The sequence below is a fragment of the Microtus ochrogaster genome, chromosome 10 (assembly GCF_000317375.1).
Source record: "Microtus ochrogaster isolate Prairie Vole_2 chromosome 10, MicOch1.0, whole genome shotgun sequence".
NCBI lineage: Eukaryota > Metazoa > Chordata > Mammalia > Rodentia > Cricetidae > Microtus > Microtus ochrogaster.
The window spans coordinates 76,415,937-76,440,381 of record NC_022016.1 but is presented as its reverse complement, the minus strand read 5'-3'; the positions used below and the strand labels follow the sequence as shown (position 1 = coordinate 76,440,381).

The following is a 24,445-nucleotide window of genomic DNA, read 5'->3' as shown; positions in this document are numbered from 1 at the left end:
GAATTAAAAGACTAATAAGAGAGAGAGAGAGAGAGAGAGAGAGAGAGAGAGAGAGAGAGAGAGAGAGAGAGAGAGAAGAGGGTGACAGTATTGACATTTCTGGGGACAATTTAAAGAACTTGGCTGAATTATATGGACTACAGCTCGTTTTGTTTTTCTAGTATGTGAATCTTAGGCTGAGTTGCTTACTCTTTCTTTGCATTCTTGGTATTCTAGAGCTTGTTTTAAACTCTGGTTGCTGTTATATTTGTAAGATTCAAGGTTACAAGGAAGGAACAATAGGTACTTGAGTTTTAGCATTCTTTGTCAGACTCCCTTGTACAGCTGGAAACTGCAACTTCCTGTTTTTATGTAAATGAATGAGCCATAGATCCTCCCAGTGTAATGGAGCTTTTACTCTCTGCATGAACAGTCGTTAACCTGGATGCATTTGCTTCAGGAAATCCTAGAACAGGAAGGAAGGAAGCCTAAAATCTAATTGATGGCCATTCTCCCCCACCTCTCACCACCACCTTTTATAAGTAATGGAAGGTATCTTCCAGAAACCAAGTGATTTACCAAGTCTGTAATAAGTAGGGATTGAGCCTAAGTCCAGGATGTTTCCTGGTGCTCTTGGCACATCTCTACCCATTGCTCACCTGGCCGCTCAAGCTCTAGGAATTTTCTTGATTCAGCCGCTAATTTTGTTTCCTTTGAAATCAGTCTGTGTTTGCTGTGCTCTCCCTTCTCCCAGAATCATTCTCTGTTTTCTTTGTGTGCCGGGAGCCAGTGTTACAGGCTCTTTATTCTTGGGCTTTTGTTTGGCTTTAGACCATGAGAGGCAGTGACAGGAGATTGAAGAAGGGAACAAGAATAAGTGTCACTGCTTCTGCCCCTCTCTGTTTGAAGCCAGTTGTCCTTTGCTGTTGGGTCCAGCCCTTGCTCTATCTTCATGCTCAGGTGGATAAAGCTTCCTTGCTGTCCCTAATTCCTGAAGTCCTACAGAATCTTTTGTTGACTTGCTTAGCCCTGAATAGTTGCCATGAAAGAAGAGTTCGAACATGACATTTGATGAGCCACAGCCCCACTACTCTAATACAGACTCCTGCCTCTGTCCAGAGCCTGGATTCCCCAATGCTCCTCCTTAAAACCTCTCTTACCCTCTTTTCCTCTGAGGCTTTTGGTGCCTTTCTCATTGCATCATTCTCTGTTCAAATCAGATCCTCTAGACCAGTGGTTCTCAACCTTCCTAAAGCTGCGACCCTTTAATACAGTTCCTCATGTTGTGATGTCCCCAACCATAAAATTATGTTCATTGTTACTGTAATTTTGCTAGTCTTAGGACTCATAATGTAAGCAGCTGTGTTTTCTGATGGTCTTAGATAACCCCTGTGTAAAGGTCATTTGACCTCAAAGGGGTTGTGATCCATAGGCTGAGAAACCACTGTTCTAGACAGATGTTGATCTCAAATAGATGGAAACTCTTAGGTCAGGATCAGTTGTCTGTTTCACCTTGGCATCTCCAGGGTGTCCAGCACAGAGTGGAGTCACAGGAGCTGCCCAATGAATAAATAATCATTGTAGCATAGAGTTGTAAAGCCCAGAGTAGTGTGTGTAAGAATGTGCTCATGACAAGAGTTGGCGTGAGAGAACGAAATTTGTCACTGCCTAATCACCTTCCGTGCCATGCTGCAATAGCCTTTTGTCCTGTCACCTCTTTTTGTAATAAAATTCCTCATCAGCGTCGACGTCAGCATCTGTGCATGCTCTATCTTCATGCTCAGGTGGATAAAGCTTCCTTGCTGTCCCTAATTCCTGAAGTCCTACAGAATCTTTTGTTGACTTGCTGTTTGAGTGAAATTTAGAGGAGCTTCCTTATCTTCTTCTGTACTGTTAGGTGAGCATGCTGAGGGAGTTCTGTAGTCACCATCTTTTTTCTCCCCCCTTCAGCATTTGCCACAAATCAAGCACTAGCTTGGGGAATACAGTAAAGAAGAACGAATTCAGGTTATCTTGGTAGACTTTCAACTTTTTAAATGGATAATTTTGCGTGTACTTTGAGCAACTTCAGCAAAACTGAGCATGTGATTCCTTCTACTGGACATCCCCTGGCAGTAGAAATCACTTATACAAAGACCATTTAGCAAATGCAGTTTAAGGGATTTTGTCAGGACACCGTGGAACCCATTCTTTCAAAGGTTGTTTTGTTTCATTTGATGCGAGCTAAAAACTTTGGTGTGAGTAGTTTATCATGCAGATCTCGTTGAGTGTTAATTTGTCAGCTTGTTTGCTGTGCAGAGGTCAGGTCATATCAGTAGAGCATAGTGGGTTTGTTTAGAAAACATTGCATAATCAGAAGTTGTTAGGAGAAGTGTGTGCTTAAATGATCAGCTTATAAACTTAGACGGTTAATCTTACTTTCTCCTGCTTGCACATAGAGTGTACTTCCAGGAAATTTACCTGAACCGATTGCATTTGGTAGAATGTTGGTAATCTCAGGCTAGGACAGGGAAGAATGTTTGCTCCTCTGTTTCAGTTTGCCTAAGTGCTGAGATAACTTACCCTAACTGACGACTTGAAGAATGGCCTTGAGGGTGAAAGAAAGTCCCTGCCTGTGCAGGCCTGCTGACCTGACTGAAATCCCTGGAACCCACATAAAGGTTCCCCAAGAGTTGTCTTCTGTGTGCGTTCATTCTATGGCATACTCCCTCCTGAGAATAATAAAAACAAAGTAAAAAGCCTTCAGGTAGCCCAGCTGAGTTGCCTTTGTTTGTAAATCTTAAGTTTGCTTTCTTAGAAACCGAGTCATGAGCACGGTGGCAGGATGGGCGTGGAATGCCCTCAGTGTCTTGCTTTATTTTTTGTTAAGGGGCTCATCTTTCCCCCAGGATGTCAACAATCTCTGTTTGCAGGGCTTTTTGCTGCCTGGCACTTTACCCTTAAATGATGTTACAAATTTGGCTACGATTCATTTTGCTTAGAATGGGGTATGAGTAGTTTCAGCAATGCCAACTCTTTTTTGGTATATTTTAGGATTTCATAGATAATTTTTAAAGAGTAAACTTGGTGACTTTGCATATAATTTTTTGAAAAATATGTATAACTTGTGATTTCTGAATATTTTTTCCATGAAGCCTTGATGTTTTTATAAAAAAATACTTAGAAAAGTTAAACATGTCAAGCAAAAACTGTAAGCACAAATCTCTCTTGGCCCCCATTTCCTGAGTCCCCCCCCAAGAAGTGACAGAATTCTATGGCCTTGCCCTGTGTTTGACTTCAGGAGGAGCTGGAAGTGTGAGGACATCTAACCTAAAGACACAGTTTACAGTGTGCAGCTGCAGTGGATTTCTAAGTGTGGTTTCGGTGTCACTCATGTGTGAGCTAATCAGTTAGTGCTTACTAGTTTATAAAGGCCAGCAAACTCAGGTTTTCACGATTTTTCCCTCTTCTTTGGTTTTTGAGACAGGGTTCTCTGTCCTGGAACTCACTCTGTAGACCAGGCTGGCCTCACACTCAGACATCTGCCTGCCTCTGCCTCCCTAGTACTGGGATTAAAGGCGTGAGTCTCCACTGCCCAGCTAAATTGTTCCATTATCACTTTATGGAGTCAATGCTTATATTTTGTCCTGTCAATGGAAGAGTGCAGAGAGTTTCATCTTAAGAACTAAGCAGTTGTGCCCAGTCATGAATTTTAGTGCTGATATCTGTACTGATCTTAATTTTTGATTGTCCTGTTGAGTGAAACAGCCCATTTCTGCCCTATCTCTGGGTGAGCAATTTAGAATTTGTCATTCACTTTTCTTTTTTTAAACAAAACAAAAACTTAACTATTAAACTATTTCTTGTATAAATTTTTAAAATAGAAACAGTTTTAGTAGTTTGTTTGATTAGAGTTGTGTTTAACCATTATAATCTTTGGTGGAGGGAAGCTTTCTTTTGACTCTTGGCTACCAAGGTAGTTACTAGGTGCAGCTTACATTCTGTGCTGTAGGCACAATAGCCAACTGTTTTCTGAACATCCATACAGGGTTTTCCTCTGATCTGTTTGTTGGCTGTATTTTGCCATGTTTTGTTACTGCTTTTACCATTTTTATACCATCCATTATCTTCTTCAGAGTTCATCAACTTATTGTTAGTTTTCTTTTAAAAAGAGTGTTAAGTTTAATGCTTGTGCCTTTTTCTTGGTTGTTTATTCCCAAGAAAAACTGCACGTGACTTATAGTATTATTCGTCAGTCTTTTTTCTCTTTTTAAAATCCATCAGCATGACTTATCTGTGAAGTACTATGTAGGTCTTGGGATTAAAGAAAGTGAATTCTGGCTTTCCAAGGCTCCAGATCTAGAAAGGAAATTGAACAGCTACCATTAATTAGTGGCCCCTCCTATTGATAGGGAAATGAAAGCAGGGACAGTGAACCAGCCTGAGTACACCTGTGGGAGTCTGTTAGGAAACTGTAGAGTCAGGACTCAGAACTTGCTCTGTTAACACTTGTTAGTGCTTCATTTCCACTACATCACCACCCTGTGTGATTTTCAGATTACATGTCTCCTCTTTTCAAATAGTACTGTAACATAATAGAAAAATGTAGTAGTATTTGTAGGTAGAGGAGTGGGTTAGAATCCTAATTAAAAATACTATCGGGAGGAGTTGGAGGAGCTGAAACTGCAATCAGAATATATTGTATGAAAAAAAAAACCTTAGTTTCAATAAAAAAGAAAAGAAAAAATACTATTGGAAGATTTAAATGTTGAGTAAGCACTTGTGAAATAGGTTCAGGGTTAGTCTAGCTCATGATCTCTCTTCTCTCTTTTATTTTAAGACAAGGTTTTACTTTGTAGTCCAGGCTAGCCTTGTACTTTCAGCTGTCTTCCTGCCTCAATCCCCCACGTGCTGGGATTCTGGGACTGAGCTTTGCCTATAACTATTTACAGTGTCATAATAAATTGAGATAAAATAAGAAATAAGTATTTAACAGACTTTATAGTATAGTACTCTGAAAAAAATTCAATATGTCTTATTCATGGTGAATCTATAGTGTCAGTATTGTTCACTTAGAATTGTTCAGAAAAGACTTTTTATGCATTCTTGGGGTGCCCTGAAGGTTTTGGTAAGAAACCAATAGCAGCAGTGTGGGTGAGAGAAACTGATTTGAAGCCATATGTAGCCATGGAAAGATGTCTTCCAAGAAAGTGTAGTGGAGGAAAAAGTTTATCGCTGTGCTCAGTTTTATGGATGTTTAAAATTGATGATCTTGTCTCCAGATGAATTGGCAGATGACTGTTACATCTTTAGAGTTAAGAATACGTAGAAATGCTTGCCTTCAGGACTCCTCAGTAGCTCCAAGACCTGTTCTTGGTGATGTGGCTGCACTGTGGGGCAGGATATCATTAGTATCCCTCATGGAATCATGGGCACATGAAAATTACTAAGTTGTTTCTTTGTATACTTTTTTTTTGTTATTAAATGAACTGATAGGAGGACAAGATGGTGCCATTTCCTTAAGAGCTTAATATGCTCACTTAATTTTCTGAGAAACACAAAAGCCAGTAATTTTGGCAGACTGTTTGGTTTTTAACGTGTCACTTGCTATGTCCTTATTTTCCTCTGTATAGTTGCAGGTTTTCTCTTAGTCCTTTGATCGCTGATGTCAGACTCACAGCATGGTAATTTTCTACTCTCTCTTTTCTTACCTTTATGGAAGATCAGTACCACACTTGCTTTTTTCCAGTCTTCTGGTATCTCTCCAGTTCTTGAATTTTCAAAAATAATTGTAAGTGATTGAATCGTAAGTATGTCCTCTGCTTCTTTGATTGGGTGACAGGTCATCTCAAACATGTCATCCTCAGTTGTTAGCATAGATGTTGCAAGTGCTCTTATTTAAATTAAAGTGGAATTTGTGTAAAAATTAATTATTTTTAGAGTATTTGTTTTGCTAATAAAATGTCTGTTTGTCCATGTTCTTTCTTACTTTTTATCAGGTGTGTTTTCTTTGAATTTTCCTTTGTTAATATTTTAAGCTATATTTTCGTTATAGTTCTACTGCCAATGACTTGCTCTCTATCATTTCGAACTTTCTCTGAAGACATAAATAATTTATTTAAAATATAGTTTTCCTTTTAAATAAATTAATTTGTTTTAAGGCAGGAGTTACTATAACTCAGGCTAGCTTTGAACTTATGAACTTCCCGTTTCCACCTATCAGATGCTGGGATTCTAGGCGTGTGCAATCACACATAGCTTCCTTTTCCTTTTTAGGGAGTACATATTTTTTATTGTATATTATTTTGTTCTGTTTAAGAAAAATGCTGCATAGCAAACTCAGTCCTTCAAGTTTTCATTAAGAAATAAGACTGATTGAAACTGTATTAGTTTTCACATTCTTTTGTATTATTACTCAGTCTCCTGTTCAGTGTTACTCTTAGTTCCTCAAGTTACCCATAAGTTTCTTTTCTTTTTTGGGTGGGGGACGTCCCAATACACATTTTCTCTGGGTAGCCTGGCTGTCCAGGAACTCGCTTTGTGCACCAGGCTAGCCTCAAACTCAAGAGATCTGACTGCCTCAGCCTCCTAGTGCTAGGATTAAAGGCATGAGCCACCACCACCACCTAGCTACCCATAAGTTTCTTAATTTCTGATTCTGGTCAAGAATACCTTAAGCCACCTTTGGTAACTCTGACCTTTGTTCATTGGTCTGTCACTGTTATCAGGAGTTGCTCTAAAACCTTTTACAGCCTGCCTCGAAAGTCTTACTAGGAGAGTCCCAAAGCAAGCTATGATTTGCATGTTTCTCGGGGTTTAAGATGACCCTTGTAATGCTCTTTTTAATTTGGATGAAACATTTTGTTGTGTATTTAATGTCCCACCTAAAATCGTTAATAGGAGTTCATTTAATTTAATTTGCTGGCCTGTTAGTTTTTAGGTGTCCCCTGAGAATATCAAGCTAGTCCTGTATATTAGAAATTAGAAGATTCATTTTTCTTGTTACATCATAGACCATTTTGTGTGTGTTTTTCTACCACTGCTTTTTAATTTTTTTTAAATTTTAGTGTTTTTAGAGAAGTCTGGCTGCTCAGACTCTTGATCTTCCTTCTAAATGCTGGGACTATGGACTTTTAGTTAAAATGTAAAGTACAATTCTATCCAGACTGACAAATAATAGAACTGAGGTACTTCAATATTGTAAGCCAGAGAGCAGCAAGGTCCTGATTGCCAGCACTGCAATATGACCACTTCAGTTTTTGCAGAAGGACATAGACAAGAGAAGGAAAGAGGAGCAGAGAACAGAAATCCAAAAGGAGCATGGGGAGCAGCAGTGGACATTCAATGCAGCCGCCACATGCATTCATCTAGCACTGCGACAGCCCCGAGGGTGCTGATGAAGGAATGGCACAGCTCTTGTCTTTTGTGTCTCTCTTCAGAGAAGTCAGAGTCACGTGCTCAGTGTTAGATAGAGCAGGTGCCAAGAACTGAGAAATGTGTCTGTTTTACTCCCAGTCTGCTGTTTAGCAGTGTGCAGTAGCACCGTTTTTAAAGGTCTGCCCTGCTTGCAGTTCTTCCCAAAGGAAGACAGACCACCCTCAGCCTGGGGAAGGTCTGTCTTCTTAGTCTTATTTAAAAAGAAGTCTGCAGCGTCAGCAGGATGGCTCAGGATGGCTCACTGGGTAAAAGGCCCCTGATGCACAACCTGATGATAGATTCCATTTCCCAGAATCTACTTGAAGAAGGAACAGAACTGACTCCTACAGGCTGCCCATCCATACATGTGTAGTACCGTGTGTACCTGCATGCATGTGTGCGTGCATGTGTGTATGTGTGTGTGTGTGTGTGCGCACGCACGTGCATGTGTGCACAATAAATAAAAGTATCTTTTTAAGTTAAAAGGACCAATATGAATAAGTGTAATGTCTCATTGTTATGAATATTGGCTGGAAAGAACAACAGGTATATAATACAACTTTTAATGTTTTTTTTTTGTTTTGTTTTTCATGTGCGTGCATGTGTGTGTGTGCCTGTGTGGGTTCATGTGCATACAGTGCTTGTGGAGGCCAGAAGAGGGCATTAGATCACCAGGAACTGGAGTTACATGAAGTTGCGAGCCACTGTGTGGACCCTGGGACCTGAACTATGGCCCTCTGCAAGAACAGCGAGTGCTCTGAACTTCTGAGCCAGCTCTTCAACCTTTTTTTAAAAAATAAAAATTCAACAGTTTTATAATTTTATTTTTATACTACAAAATGTAATCAGAAATTTTTAAAGTATCTTGTCATTCCATGAGATAGAGATAAGACAACTCAGCCACATCACTTATTTTTTGTGTTTGTTTTTCTTTTTAAATCTATTTATTATTTATTTATTTATTTATTTATTATGTATACAATATTCTGTCTACATGTATGCCTGCAGGCTAGAAGAGGGCACCAGACCTCATTACAGATGGTTGTGAGCCACCATGTGGTTGCTGGGAATTGAACTCAGGACCTTTGGAAGAGCAGGCAATGCTCTTAACTGCTGAGCCATCTCTCCAGCCCCCAGCCACATCATTTCTAATGTCTGAATGGGAAGATAGAGGTGGTGGCTGATGGGAAAACTGGGGGTAATTTTAGTGCACTTAGTCATTTTAAGAAAGGTGTCATCATTGCCACCTGCCTGTCCATGCTCCTGATAAATCCGTACATATTATTTAATTGGTTGTAGATAAGCTAACTCTGTAGAATTCCTTTTAAAGCAACCTACAATTTTCGTATTGCTATGCAGGGAAGTTATTCCAGTTCCGCGGTTTTAGGCTGTTGACCACCATTACAAACCTCCCCATAAGCCTTCCATACCGTGAGGTTATGAAGCCCGAGGTTTATTCTCTTGGTGAAGGGAACATGTGCAAGAGCGCCTGCGGGATTGAGAAGAGAGCCTAGTGAGGTCATATATCCAAGAAACAACAAATATTTCTGAAGAATTAATTGAGGTGGGGTTCAGACTTAAAGTTTAAATAATGTATTTCTCTTCTGTAGAAGAGTTTCACTAACTGATTTATTTAAAAAGCGCTGTTAATTTCCTGACAGTGATAGTTCTAAAAGAGCTTAGAAGAGCAAAGTCCTTGACCATCTCCTTTCCTTTCTCCCCCTTGCCGTCTGTTCACTCTGGATGTGTCACTGGTCTCTCCTAACTACTGAGTTAGAGCAGTGTATTTAACTGATGGTAGCTGGCTCTTGATAGTTAAACCACTGCTAGTTATGCTTGTATTACTCTTGGAATTAAACAAAAACTAAGGCAGGCACCCGATTTTCCTGTGGTGTCTTAAGTGTCAGAGGCACTGTCCCTTCTGTGAAATGTCTGAACTCCACTTTGCTTAGCAGACATGTCTAATATGAAGTTCTCTGGGATAGTTTTTAAAAAATGAAGAAGTGTGTAGCTGGGTGTGGTGGCCCAACATGGTTAATTCCAGCGCTTTGGAGGCAGGCACAGGCAGGTCTCTGTGAGTTCCAGGCCATCCAGGGCTACATAGCGAGACCCTGTGTCAAAACAAACAAAACCCAAAAGAATGTGTTTTGAGTATAATTTTGTTATTATATGGATTGTGAATACATTGATTATAATTTTTCTTAAACATTGTTTTCATATATATCACTTACTGGGAAGGGATTTTTCAATTAATTTCTTTACATGCTTGTAAAAGTAAATACGGCAAGATTTATTAGCTTTAAATTTGAAAAAGAAAATAATTACAAGACAACTGGCTTTTCCAATGGTCATGACAGGCTGTAATTTTTTAAATTTTTTAACATTTGGTGTCAGAATGTCAACTGTAGTTTAAGAAGAGCATCAGTGAATAGTAAGTAGTGATGTGAAGGTGTTTTAGTAGACGGAGCCGGAGGGAAGGAGTGGGGCGAGCTGGGAGTTCCGTGTGCCCAGGTGGGATGTTGCTATAATATGGAGAGCTCCACTGTCGGCTCACTCAAGTGGAGAATATACAAACAAGCAGTGTGCGTTGGCCAAAGGCAGAAGACTGGGAACAGCTGAGTTTGCTGGGCTACACCATCTGTCACCCATTTAGTACAGTTTTCTGGTTGGCTTAGAAGTCGATGGTGGTAGTTCCTCAGGACAGGACAGCTGGGTGTGCAGGTAGATGCCAGGGGCTGGGAATGGGGTTCTCTCCCAATGCTTAACCTTTTACGATTGTTCACGTAGTCAGAGATAATTAAGAGCTCAAAATTTCTTTTGAACAGTCCGAACAAAAAGTGTATTGAGATGCAGACAAAAAGTAGGGTATGCTATTGCTGTACTTTTAAAGTGAGGAAGAAGAGAGGCATCTAGATAAATAATTTACACCCTGTCCAGAGTGTAGTGTTCACGCCAAGGCTGAAAGTGAATAGGGAACTTAATAAGGTGAGAAGAATCAGCAGTTGCACTTAGAAAAGACTATAACCCAGGCTAGTTGTAAATTTACAGTTCTCCTGTCTTAGCCTTCCCAGTGATGAGACTGTTGATGTGTACCACTGTGCTCAGCTTTCTCCTAAAAAAAAAAAATTAATAAGGAAAAAAGAGGGTGGAAAATTTCTGAGCTGATGGGATGGGTTAAGCTATCTGTAATCCCAGCACTCAGGAGCAGAGGCAGTCTGTGAGTCTGAGGCCTGCCTGGTGTGTACAGAGTTCCGGGACAGCCAGGACTGTTCCACAGAAATCTTGTCTCGGAAAACCTGCGTGGTGTCAGGGCAAAACTGACTCCACAAGCTGTCCTCTGAACACACACATTGAGCCCCTACCTCTAAAGAAACAAACATGATTCTTGGGACAGGAAAACAATGAGAGGAAATAGGAAATAGCCTAATAGGTTTTCTATTTCTTATTATATTATATTTTATACTAAATGACTGTGACTCTGGTGGAAAGGGAGCCAGTCGTGGGGGGAAGGTGGTGATTTTGAGGGTGGGGCACCAACCCTCTCTCAGAGCAGCTGCAGTGCATGTCTTACTGAGTGGAAGGTTGATGCAGTACTTGTCTCGGGAAATTTTCTTAAACTCGTTTGTGTAAATGGACTGACTGTTTTGAAAGTTGAAATTACACATTTGTGAAGACGAAGCGTTTCCTGTAATAATATGTGTGGCTTGGGCACTGCCAGATCATTCACTTTGTTTTCCTCTAGGGTTTGGATTCAGGATTTGTTCCTAGTGTCCAAGACTTTGATAAGAAACTTACAGAGGCTGACGCTTACCTGCAGATCTTGATAGAACAATTAAAGGTATGGCATGCTGTTCTAACATAAAGTAGTAAACGTTGATAAGCTGGGCTTCGAAGTTACTTGAGAGTAATTTACATCCCTCACGGTTTTCAGCAATTTTTAAAATTGATAACTCCTTAAAAGTAGGATCTTTTCCTCTAACTATATTGATAAAATGTATGTTCAATACTCTTTGATTATTGAGGAAAAGGTAAATAGGATGTCGCTGAGATCTTGGGTTCCTCCTCCCTTTCATTTTTTTTGGGAGTGATTTTTCTCTTTGAATTAAAATGATAGGTCATAGGAAGAAAAAGAAACCCATTAACTTAGAAAACAAAGCAGAAAAAAAACTTTGAGTTTAAATAAATATTTCTAGTTACTGCAAGTTTTGTGGGTCTAGTGTCTATAATCCTAACCCTCAGGCTGAAGTAGTAGGATCACCTATTTGAGAGTAACTATATAGTATGCTACATATTTCCCGGCCAACCTAGCTTACAGAGTAAGACCCTGTTTTCAAAACAAACAATAAAAAGTCTTGTGGAGGTGCTGGGAAGGTGGCTCAGTGCTTGATGTGCAAGCATAAGGTCTGAGTTTGGTTTCCCAGTTCTCATAGAAACACTGGGCACAGCAGCACATGTCTGTACACCAGCATGGGTGATACCACAAGCTTTCTGGGCACCGTGTGAGAGCTCCACATTCGTTGAGACAGACACTCTGTCTCCAGAAATAAGTTATAAAATGATGAAGACACTCAGTGTTCTCTGATCTCCACATAAAATGTGCAGAATGGAGACAGGCAGATCCTGGGAGCTTGCTGACCAGCTAGCCTGCCCAGAACAGGTTCAGTGAGAGTTCCTGTCTCACAGAGCAAAGTGGAGAGTGAGGGAGGAAGACACTGGACATGCTCCTCTGCCTCCATAGGTACACACGCACACATGAATCGCAAACACAGGCAAGAATCACTTTCTTACTGTAATTCTACCATGGCATTTGGTCTTAGCAGTTCACAGTCATTCTCATAGAAGAATGAGATTTGATACAGAGCCTAGAAATAATTTATGTGTATGTTAGCCACAGCAAAAATATTTAGGAACTAAGGTTTACTTTTCTGTTTGGTAAGTCTACACAGTGTAATAAATATCTTGATACTAAAAGTGTCTTTTTCATACCCTGTAGCTTTTTGATGACAAGCTTCAGAATTGTAAAGATGATGAACAGAGAAAGGTAACTTCTGTAACCATAATTTACTTAATTTTTTAAAATTCAAAAATGTTTTGAAAAAGTAATGGAAATACACCAGTATTTTATTATGTTAATATTGTTGAAACGGGGTGGGGGGGAACTAAGGCATACTTAGAATCCCAGCTCTGGGGAGGCTGAGGCAGAAAGATCAGGAGTTCATGGCCAGCTTGCACTACCTAGCAAAATTCTATATAAAACAAGGCAAAATGGATGAGGCATGGTGGCACATGTCTTTAATCCCAGCACATTAAGCTTTGTGAGGACTACATAGTGAGACCCCCATCTCAAAACAAAAAACAACAATAGCAAAAAGCCAAATCTACCAACCCACCAGAAACAATATCACTGATCTACTATGTATTATTGTAATGTTCCCTCAAGTGGTGTTTTCTGGTAAATTTTCAGTTGCAGCTTAATAATTAAATAAAAGGGTACTATTCAGGTTTTAATGTAATTCTGTTTTGCAAGTATTAGATGTTTGGGAGTAAGTTTTTTACATATAAGGTAGAAAGGTATTAAATTTCTAGGACTTGGGACCAGGCACATGCCGTTAATCCAAGTACAGATCTGTGTTCAAGGCCAGCCTGTTCTACATAGTTTGTTCCAAGACATTCAGAGCTACATAGTGAGACCCTGTCTTAAAAAACAAACAACAAAACAAAAAGAAAGTTACTGTTTCCGTGTGGTCACTTCAGGGAGAGAACTGCTCTGAAACAGCATGTGACAGGGAGAGCCAGTGCTTGCATTGTGGCCTCCAGGCCTTCAGTTTGGTTTTCCTGGGTGTTTGTCGGGGCTCATAGGTGCCGCGTCTTCTCTTTTCTTGCACTGTTCCTAGTGCAGCATTTTTTATTGTTTTGCTTTCTTGCTGACAGTGGCCTTACAGTTTGGTCAGCTGCACTTAATAATAATATAAATTCATGTTCTAACTCACCTTCCATTAATTCTTAGTTTTGGAATTTATTTCTAGTTTATTTAAGTGACATTTTAGGAAACTTTTTTTGAAAAATCATGAAGTCTATAATAAATATAAAATCTGTTTTCCGGAAAGGTATAAGAATGTTTTATACTTTCTTACAAGTCTTGAAGTGCATGAATTTTATGAGTATTTATCCATAAAATATTTGGAATTTTAAATTTAAATATTGGATTTAGACTAAAAAATACAACAAAAACTATTTCTTTCCTAACTTAATTACACTAACTTGGAATAGTGTAAGTGAAAAACCCTTCAAATGCCTAATCCCCGAAAATAACAATATGCACCTCTTTGTGATTTTCATTATTTCTATTTTATAAAATTTATTTTTCACAGAAAGTTGAAACTCTCAAAGACACAACAAATGTAAGTTATTACTAAACTCTGACTTTAATTTAGAACCTGCTGTTATTAATAAGAACAAACAGTGTCTTAGTTTCTGTGGATTTTTATGAGGGTATTTAAGAATCAAGTCATTGGCCAAGAATTTGTATCCCTGTGGTTGAAATTAATCTGATGTACCATTTTATTTGTTTCTGGTCTTAACTTCAGTGGTATCTTGGAATAAAAGTATCCTCCGTGCATAGGAGGCTGTTGTTCAACATGGTAGCACATACCTGTGGTCCAAGCACGGATTAGGAGTAAAGGCCAGCCTCAGCTACATAGTGATCTCATTTTGAGACCCTATCTCAACAACAACAATCAAAAAAAAAAAAAAAAGGAAAAAGAAAAAAATGGTATCTCATATATGAGATACTTGACACTGGAAGTATCTCTAATAGATCGTTTATACATGCATAATATAAGATAAATAGAGGAGGGGACTCAAGTCTGAACTCAAGATCCATTTAAGTTTCTTGCAGCTGATGCTTGCAGTTTGACTCTCTGACACCTGAAATTGTGAATTGGAACTTGGAGGATGAGGGATACTCAATCTATACATACTCTCCTCTTGAAAATGCAGTAAGATTTGAGTTTCCTTAATGCACTGGCCTTTGATCTTATTTAATATGATGTTACTAATGATATTTGTATCTTGATAAAAGTATTTTTAAAATAGGCAAAATAATATTTCAGATCTAAGTATTCTGACCAGATTCTGCCCCGTGTCTTGCTTTAGGCATTGACATTGGGGTTGCTACTGTTGATCTAAACAATTGAAGGTTAATCAAACTCAGACTCGCATACTTTCTCTTTGAGAGAAAAATAGTAGATATTATTTGGTATAAATGATAGTGTGATCTTCCTTAGTAAATCATAGAATTGCTAATAAGTAGCTTGTCACACTGTCATCAAATTAGAACTCACCATATACATAGAAAGGTGTATTTATTGTGTAGACTTTACTCCTTTGTATATTTGAACTGATTTTTAAGACTATTTTAAGTTCTAATATCATATAACTATTTTATTTGCAACAAGACCCTAAAATCAGTGTTTTGTCTTTATAGAGCATGGTAGAATCAATTAAGCACTGCATTGTGTTGCTACAGATTGCTAAAGTAAGTAAACTTTACTTTTTATTTCCTTTCAAAGTTTATAATTTAAGAAATTGTATTGGAATTTTCCTTAGTATATACAAACTTAGTTCTGAAACATTACTTTTCAACAGTAAACAGAATTGTGGAACTCTATAATTTGTTAAACAATTACTATGTTTGCATGTACACACACACACACACACACACACACACACACGTCTGTTTTCTGGTAAAATTTTTCATTGTGGCTAGGAAGTAAGGGAGCATGTTTAAAGAGCGCATTCTTTGGCTAGGAAGTAAGGTAGTATGTTTAAAGAGCACATTCTTTGGGTAGGAAATAAGGGAGCATGTTTAAAGAGCACACATATTCTTTGCTTTAACCACAGCTGCAGCTTGGAATAGATGGCTATATTTTGTTAAATCTTTTACATAATTTTTTTCTTAGAAATCAAGAGTTAAGCTTTACCACAGCTGTTTTCTTGTACATTATAGAGTATAATAGATACATTTTTGAAATTGGTGTATTTTGTTTGTTTTTGCGGAGGAGAGGATACTGAACTACATTGGTAAACCAGTCATTAATTGTTATCCATGGAACAAAATGGGTAGTGAATTATTTTGGGCTAAATACTAATCTATACCCACTTTTATGAAAGTTTTTTTTTTTTTTTTTTTGGTCCTGGGATGTTTAGAGAGAGAAGTAGGTTTGAGAATAAGCCTTGCATTCACCATTATGCTTACCGTTGTGTGCCTGTAGCTAGTGGGTAGCAGCAGGTAGGTGACAGCTTGGCAGGGAGGTTGGAAAATACTCGGTGGTGTGTTTTACTTGTTCACGTGGTTTTGTTTGCCCAGGGTTAGAATCTCGTTTTCCCTCACATTGTTAGTGATACAGTAGCATAGGGCAGGGCCGGAGACAAAATTCAGGCTAAGGTTTTGTTTAGTTTTTCTGGATCTAAATTTACGTGACTGCATGGAGAGCACCTGCAGATATAGGGGAGGGGACAGAGAGGGAAAAATTACACTCTCATCCAAAAGCATAGCTAGTATGGTGGCGGAAGAAATGCAGCTTAGACTTGCTGGCCAGCCTGGGGAGTCTCTGAAGGACATTCAAAATACTCAGACATATAGCTCTACTTGGAGTGTAGCCTTTTCTTGGCTCAGCGACTACTTCTTAGTTACTCATTAGGTGTTGAAATAAGAGCAGCGGGGCTGCTTCCCTCCCTGGCAGCCGGCCGCCCACATGGCTAGCTTAGCTTATGCCCCGAAATAATTACACGGAAACTGTATTCTTTTAAACACTGCCTGACCCCAATAGTTCCAGCTTCTTATTGGCTAGCTCTTACATATTGATCTAACCCATTTCTATTATTCTGTGTAGTCCACAAGCTGGCTTACCAGGAATGATCTTAACCTGCGTCTGTCTGGCGTGGGAGAATCATGGCGACTCCCTGACTCAGCTTCTTTCTCCCAGCATCCTGTTCTGTTTTCTCCGCCTACCTAAGGGTTGGCCTATCAAGGGGCCTAGGCAGTTTCTTTATTAATAAGAAATCATTCCCACATCAATTAGGGAGCGTTTATTACGTGATATATTCATTGTGTGTAGCAGTCAGAGCAGCCAGCCTGTGTTGATGCAGTCTGCTGTCATGGGGAATTTGGTCTTCAGCCTTGGTGTTAAGAACCTTTGCTAGCTGAACTGTCTTGCTGGTCCTCATCAGGAATATTTTTGATGTTCTCTGTCTTTGAACTGTATTACAGTTCAGATTATTCTGTTTCTTTCTACTAGTTCCCACAGCTGAATGTGTTAGTCTAGGCTGATGGATCTACTTTTCAGTGGTGGTACCCTGGAGTCACTTTAATCAATCCCAGCAGGAAGTTTGAGCATGTTGTAAGGCTTTCAAGCATGCTACACCCTACATGACTCTGCATCCGTAAGCTTCCTTTCTGTGTCCATCGTCTCAGAGGCCTGCGCAGGTATCTTGAGATGTCAACTGGGCACCATAGTGCTTGAGCCCTTACTCTCTTTCATCTACTGCTTTACCACACTGTTTGATAACTGGGGGCCTGTTTCCCTTTAACTTTCTCTTCAGGGGAGACAGCTTTCTTCTCAGTTTCAAGGACCTTTGCTTCTGTTGGGTGGCTCCTCTCACATGTTCTCCAGGATGGTCTTCCCTCACTTTGCTCCAGTTTCTGCCACATGAAATGTCTTGACTATCTGAACAATCTCCATGTCACACCAGTTTCTTTTTCTTCCTAACCCTGCATTACTGGTCACAGCCACATGATGTATTGTGCTTACTGACATTTATTTTCTCTGTGAGAGCATATTGTCTCCTCAAGGACTCACTTGTCACCTGCCTTTATCAACGCAGGCTTTTATAACAAAATATCATAGAAACTAGATGGCTTAACCAAAATTAATTTTCTTACCATTCTGGGTGTTAGAGATTAAGGCTCTAGCCTTTTGAGCTTCTGTTGAGGGATCCTTTCTCGGCCTAGCACCTGCTCTTTCTTTTTGTCCTCTCAAAGCCTTTCTGTGTTTTTTTTCTTAATAATTTATTTACTTTTATTTCATTTGCATTGGTATTTTACCTGCATGTATGTCTGTGTGAGGGTGACAGATCTTAGAGTTAGAGACTATTATTAGCTGCCATGTGGGTGCTGGGAATTGAACCCAGGTCCTCTGGAGGAGCAGTCGGTGCTCTTAACCACTGAGTTTTCTCTTCATCCCGTTAGCCATTTCTCTAGCCCCTTTCTGTGGCTTTACATTTAGATTCTCTGCCGTCTGTGATGATGAAGATTTTGCTTGTATGTTTTTTATTTTCTCTCTCAAGTTTGTGGCAGTGTTGCACCTTGATTTTTATTATAGTATGAGTAAAGAATCCAAATTCATTCCTTCTTTAATGTGAATTTTCTATCTTCACAGCCACATTTGCTGAATCTCATAAGACTTGAATTATAAGTTAGAATTTATGTGGGTATATAATTAAGACTTTGCCTCATTAGGGCAGTGTAGAATGTATTTAATCTTTAATTTTTTTTAAAAAAAGTATCAATGGTTTAAAAATACTGGAGTTCGGGCTGGAGAGATGGCTCAGCGGTTAAGAGCACTGACTGCTCTTCCAGAGGACCCGGGTTCAATTCCCAACACCCACATGGCAGCTCACAACTGTCTGAAGATCCAGTTCAAGGGGGTGGATCTGACACCTTCACACCAATGCACATAAGATAAATAAACCATAAAAATATTTAAAAAAAATACTGGAGTTCATAATTCTAGTCAAAAGTTACCCCAAATCATAAAGTACACATGCTTATTTTAGTGACATTTCCAGATCTTAGTCATGGTCATGTGTTCAAACAAGTTAGAAACAGCCCTTGTATGTGGTACTCATGCTGTGATTTGTGTGGGGCGACAGGGTCCTTTTCCTAAGTCCTTTTGAGTTCAGTAGAGTCTCCGGTGCAAGGAGACTAGACACTCTTCTGTAGCTAATCTGATCAGCTATGCAAAGTAAGAGACCAGCTATCTACAGCTTATGATGGATGATAAAGCTTTAAAGAGGCTGTGTGCTTATGTGGATTTCATGTACCTCAAAAGGCAAATAAGTCTGATTTAGAATATTCTGTAAGATAGCATATATGAAAAAAAAGTTTGAGGGAAAATTGTCCAAGTAGTTCATTTTATCATACAGGAATTAGAAGTGTTCGGTTTTTGTTGTACTAGAATTTGTGTTTTTGTTTTTGTTTTGAGGTAGGGTCACTTGTAGCTCAGGCTGTTCTTACACTCAGTGAGCTGAGGATGAGTTTGGGGCCTGTGCTTTGCGTTGGCAGTGTTGGGGCTACAATAGTGTATAGACATTCCCAGGTTGTGCAGTGCTGAGGACCACACTGCAGTTTCCTGTAAAGCTGGGCTACATCCCCAACCCTGGGTTTTGTAAATGAAAGTGCACCAGTGATGCCAGTAATCTGTAACAAATCACCTTAAAACTGAGTCTTAAAATAGCTTCTACTCACTTATTCAACCATTTCTGTGTTGTGTTGACTTCACTGGGGGCTGGAGGACCCGCTTTTCTTTTCTTTTTTCCAATGGAGACAGGAGGTTTTATTGATGCTGATGGTGTAGGAAAGGCCCCCAGGAGCATGGGGCCTAAGTCATTCAGCAGACACATAAGGTCTGGGCACATGGGGCAGGTTAGGGCATTTTTCTTCTCAGGGTTCTGTGGCTCCTCCTTTGTGGGGGGGATATCTTAGAGTGCCTACTCTAAGAGCAAAGGCAGAGGTTAGAGCCCCTAACCTGAGAGAAGGCACCACAGCAGGCAGCAACTCTGTGGAAAGCTGGATGAACTGGTCAGTAGCAGGAAATGGAGGGTGGCACTGGGCTTGCCTCTTGGAAGGGTCAACCTGGCTTAGGTGAACTCATGGAATCCTTGGTATTCCCAAGCAGAGTGGGGCAGGGCCCAAAGCCCCTTTCCCCATGTACCTCCTTACGGAATAAAAGGCAATCAGGGAGTCCCCTGGCAAGGGGTGCCAGAATTAGTCCTTAAGGCACAGCTTGGGGGCAGACAAGGCGCCAAGGCACAACTGGTAGGGGGACAAGGGGTAGCCTCTAAGTTGAATGCCAGGGTCACAAGAGGATGCAGGACCGCCCACACTTTATCGGTGTTGGGTTGAGCACTGCCCAGACAGCCTCTGCAAACACCTCCTTGATGCTGTCCTGCTGCAGCGCTGAACACTCAAGGTAGCGCACAGCATGGATCTGCTTGGCCAGTGCCTGGCCCTGCTGCGGTGTGATGGGCGCTTGACCCTGCTCCTTGAGGTGCCTTAGGGTATCAGGCTGGGCTCTCAGGTCCTTCTTGGTGCCCACCAGGAGGATAGGAACATTGGGGCAGTGGTGACACACCTCTGGATGCCACTTGTGCCTCACATTTTCATAGGAGGGTGGACTGGCAGTGGAGAAACAGATGACAAAGACGTTGGTCTGAGGGTAGGAAAGGGTGCGCAGCAGCCACATTCCTCCTGGCCCGCTGTGTCCCACAGGTTCAGGTTCACTGTGCTCCCATCAACTGCACTCTGGGCAGTGTAACTGTCGAACACAGTGGGGATGTATTCCTTGGGGAAGGCATTAGTCGTGTAGCAGATAAGAAGGCATGTCTTGCCCACGGCCCCATCACCCACCACCACACACTTGATGTTCTGCTGGAGTGGAGGCGGTGCCTCCTCCCTCTTCTGCCCCCCCCTCTCTCTTTTCCCCTCCCCCCTCTCTCTCTCTCTCTGTGTGTGTGTGTGTGTGTGTGTGTGTGTGTGTCTGTGCGAGCGCACGCGCCATATGCATACACAAGCCCCCTGAGGTCAGAAGAGAGCACCAGATCCCCTGAAACTGGAGTTCTTTTGAGTGCTTGGAACTGAACCTGAGTCCTCTGGAAGAGCAGGAGGTATTCTTAGGCTAAGCCATCTCTTCAGTCCGGAGGACCCACTTTGAAGATGGCTTACTTACATGGTGGTGGTGTTGGGGAGAAGAGTTCAGTTCCTCTCTGTAGTGTCTTTGTGGCTGCCCAGGCCTCCTCACAGTGAAGTCATTTCCAAGAAAGCCAGGCAGGTTGCAGTGTTGGAAATCATGCATAACTTTTGCTCTTAGTGGGGATAGTCACAAAGGCCCACATAGGTTTGGCATTGGAGAGGATATGATATTTGCCTAACCACAGACCATTTTGGCACATTTGATCTCCTATATTTCATATTCTTTAAGTCTTAGGGAAAAATCAGTTTGCTGTTTAGAAACTGGAAGAAAAGAAAATGTCATAAGTTTATAAACTGAGCAGGAAAATTGAGTTTTCTTTCTCCATAATTCTAAATGATCCATATTTAAAATTTTTCTGTATCAGAATTACTGACATTAGAATCTCAAGTGTGTAGTTAACTCAATTTTTTACATAAAGGGGAAAGTACTAATTTGAGTTGTGTAGATATTAAAAGCAGTTACTCTCGGAGTTTTGTAGAGAATGTGTGTGTGCTGGGCCAAGAGTTCCTAGACCTCAGCTAGGCTCGCTAGGACAGATAGGACACAGCATTCAGTCAGTCACAGAGTTACATAACCAAGATCAGCAAAGAGAATAGCACAGAAATAGCACTCAGAAAACCAGACACATACTCAAGTCTTCCCTAGTGAAATTCTATATGATGTGCCCAGTTCCTGCAGTCACAGACCATTACCAAGTGTGAGAAATGTTGTTTATTAGGGAAGCTCCTTAGAGATACTGTGCCCAGGTTTCTACCAGAGGCTCATCAGTAGACCATGCTGTTCCCACAAGAGGCTTAGTGAGCCACTCTTTGTATTCGGAACTTGAGACGGAGGAACTGCCGCAGGTCTGCTGTAGTAGCCCTTCTCTGCATATGCACTTTAAAAAGTGATGCCAAGTCTTCAGATTCTTCCTGATGAACATGTTGATGTCTAGATTTCTGAAGGTCTATATTAATAGATAAATTTTCGGATATAATTTGACCATTATGTTTAAAACAAAGACCAAACAAAGATTGCCTTCTACTGAATCTTCCAGAAAGCTTCCAGAAAGGACAGTTTAATACATTAGCATTTTATTTATATGTTTTATCTGCATAATACTAGAGGATGGTTGTGGTTATGCTTGCTACTGTGGGATTACTCTTTTATACTACTTGTGTACCTGGCTTCTCTTTGCATCCCTGTTTTGGAATGTCCCCCAAGTGTCTAGTGGAAAAAACAAAGGCTATAGCTGTTACCTTATCTTAGTCTGAGTCTCTGATGTCTTCCTTTGGTACTGCATGTCCTAGTTACAGTTTGACTACTGTGACAAACACCATGAGCAAAGGCACCATGAGAAAAGGCTTTGTTTCTTCTTACAACTCTCAGGTCACACTCCATTGCTGAAGAAGTTAGGAAGGGCACCTGGAGGCAGAACTGAAGCAAAAACCATAGAGGAATGCTGCCTACTGGCTTGCTGTCCATTGTTTGCTCAGGCTGCTCTCTTCTACCCCCAGGATCATCTGCCTGGGTGGCACCACCAACAGCCTGCTACCTCTCTCCCCATCAATCACTAATCAAGAAAATGCCTACGGTCTTGTCCACAGGCAGTCTGATGGAGACACTTATTCCATTGAGGCTTCTCTTCCCAAATGTACGTAGGTTAGTGTCAAGTTAACAACTCTATCTAGGACATTGCCTTAGTTTCCTTTAATTTAAAAAACTCAGTTTTAGGGTGCTGGAGAGATGGCTCAGTGGTTAAGAGCATTGCCTGCTCTTCCAGAGGTCCTGAGTTCAATTCCCAGCAACCACATGGTGGCTCACAACCATCTGTAATGAGGTCTGGTGCCCTCTTCTGGCCTTCAGGCATACACACAGACAGAATATTGTATATATAATAAATAAATAAATATTTTTTAAAAACTCAGTTTTATATCTAACTTTTCTCCCTTAAATGCTTTCCTATATTTTCTCATTTTATCCTCATAAAAACTCTGAAATATGTACAGTTTTACATGAGTGAACATGAAGAAACCCAAGAAATATAGCTTTCTGAGGTTGCAGTATTCTAAAAGTACAACAATCATACAGTGATTTTTATTTTCCAGCCTCAGTTTCCCCTCCCTCCTCTCAGCCCAGTCCCTGCTCTCCCCCCTCCCATCTCACTTCTGTTCCCTCCCCTAATCCAACTCTTGTTTCTTTGATAAGAAAGAGTATCAACAAAACATGGCACATCAAAATGCAATTAGACTTCGCATCTCCTCATGTATTAAGACTGGTCAAGGCTATCCAGTGTGAGGAGTAGGGCCCTAAAAGTCTGTAACAGAGATAGCCCCCGCTCCTACTGTTTGGAGTCCTCTTAAGCTGCACAACTCTAATATATAGAGAGTACCTACGTCAGTTCCCTACAGGCTGCCTCATTGGCTCAGTCTCCATGAGTCCCTATGAGCCCATGTGAATTGATTCAGTGAGTTTTCTTGTAGTGTCTTTGACCCCTCTGGCTCCTACAGTCCTTTCTCCTCTTCTCCGACCAGTGCTGGCTAAGGGTCTGCATCTTCTCCCCCAGTTGCTGGATGACGCCTCTCTGGTGACAGTTGGGCCAGGCACCAATCTGGTCACAGGAGACGGCCAGTTCAGGCTAAAGGATTTTTGATTCCTCATATTTTTCTGAGTATGTATTTTCTCGTAGAGATCTTTGATTACTTTCTAGATGGTATTCACCAGGAGATGCTTTCCCATGCCTGTCTATGCCTGAGAGCACCCAAGAAGACTAATTCTTCATCTTCACACCCATGTTGGGCACAGAGCCTGTTAGAAGGCAAATGGGAAGAAGGGTGCAGAAGAGTTCAGGGTCCACTATTGAAAGTCTTAAGTCCTTTCTCATGCAGTTGTGAGGAAGGATTTTTGTGTCACCAGCTTTCCACCACTTTCTTCACCCCCTGAGGCACACACAACCTTGCAGAGGTAAGACAAAATGGTAGTTAGCCAAGAGCGTGAACTCTGCAGGGAGGCTCTCTGTATTGAGAGCTTACATCTGCCACAGTCCAGTGGTAACAGTAATGCTGCCTGTGGGCATGAGATGCAGCTCAGTTAGTAAAGTGTCTGCCAGCATGCGCAGAATCCTGGCTTCCATCCCCAGCCCCATGTAAACCAGGTGTGGTGGTGTAAGCCTGTAACTGGAGACAAGAAGATCAAGAGCTCAGGTCATCCTTTGAGTCCAGCCAAACAAGCAGGCACAGACAAAAGAAAACAAAAAAGAAAAAAGTACCTGTTACAGGGTTATTGATGGAGTAAATTAATGTACATACAATACTTATCAGGCAGTGTTATCTATTACATCATCACTCTGTGGAAACAGCTGTTAAGTTTACTGAAATGAAAATTAGAAAAAATTAGGAAAGTATTGGTGTAATTCTGAAGTCATAACCAGATGTGTGAAATAATGACCATCCTAGGTTTTTCAGATCATGGTTCAGACAAGGGTCATGCCCGTCAAGTGCAGTAGTAGGGATTGTGAGGAGTTGGCATAACTTATTGTAAAGTTGAAACTTAGAAATTTTGAGGGTCTCTGTCCTTATATCAACATATCTGCTTTTAATTGTTGCCATGAATGTCAGTAAACTTTGGTAGGATACATGCTGAGCGCCAGTCAGTGCCTCTGTAGAGATAACTGTTATTTTCTTCTGGGTTGTGTTGCCAGTGATAGAGGTGTTTCTGGTTAGGAATGAGTACCACATGAGATGAAAAGTCTCAGTGAAAGCAGAGAAGTAATTTCTAACTTCCTTACCTAGTAAAAGAAGCCTTCTTATTAAGAAAAGTACACAAGACATTACTTAAATGTAAGAGTGAAGTTAATGTCTTTAACGTTTTTCCCTAAGGACCAGAGTAATGCGGAGCAGCACGCAGATGGAATTATAGTAAGTCTGATGTGGTCTCTGTCCCTTTGCTCTCGCAGCGCGTAATAACCAGTCATGTCAGGAGAAGCCTGAATTTCCGTTCACTTTTAGCACAGACTCCTCTCTTCACCTGCTCACTGCTTTTTGTTTAACTCTTGCGATTTT

General features: G+C 40.7%; 1 protein-coding gene and 1 pseudogene across 12 annotated transcripts in view; one reads left to right on the top strand and one right to left on the bottom strand.

Annotated features, from left to right (window-relative positions):
• The window catches only part of Osbpl9 (oxysterol binding protein like 9), a 138,478-nt gene that overhangs the window by 80,681 nt on the left and 33,352 nt on the right, over window positions 1-24,445 (top strand). For 5 of the 12 annotated variants that reach the window (XM_005353566.1, XM_026781843.1, XM_026781847.1 and 2 more), the window contains 6 exons: window positions 5,681-5,749; window positions 11,117-11,212; window positions 12,368-12,415; window positions 13,746-13,775; window positions 14,861-14,911; window positions 24,263-24,301. In XM_005353566.1, the coding sequence (XP_005353623.1) occupies window positions 5,681-5,749; window positions 11,117-11,212; window positions 12,368-12,415; window positions 13,746-13,775; window positions 14,861-14,911; window positions 24,263-24,301 (333 nt within the window). The remainder of the gene's footprint in view (window positions 1-5,680; window positions 5,750-11,116; window positions 11,213-12,367; window positions 12,416-13,745; window positions 13,776-14,860; window positions 14,912-24,262; window positions 24,302-24,445) is intronic. The other 7 variants (XM_005353568.1, XM_026781845.1, XM_026781850.1 and 4 more) reach the window with 3 other exon arrangements.
• Window positions 18,182-20,119, bottom strand: LOC101984178 (annotated as a pseudogene).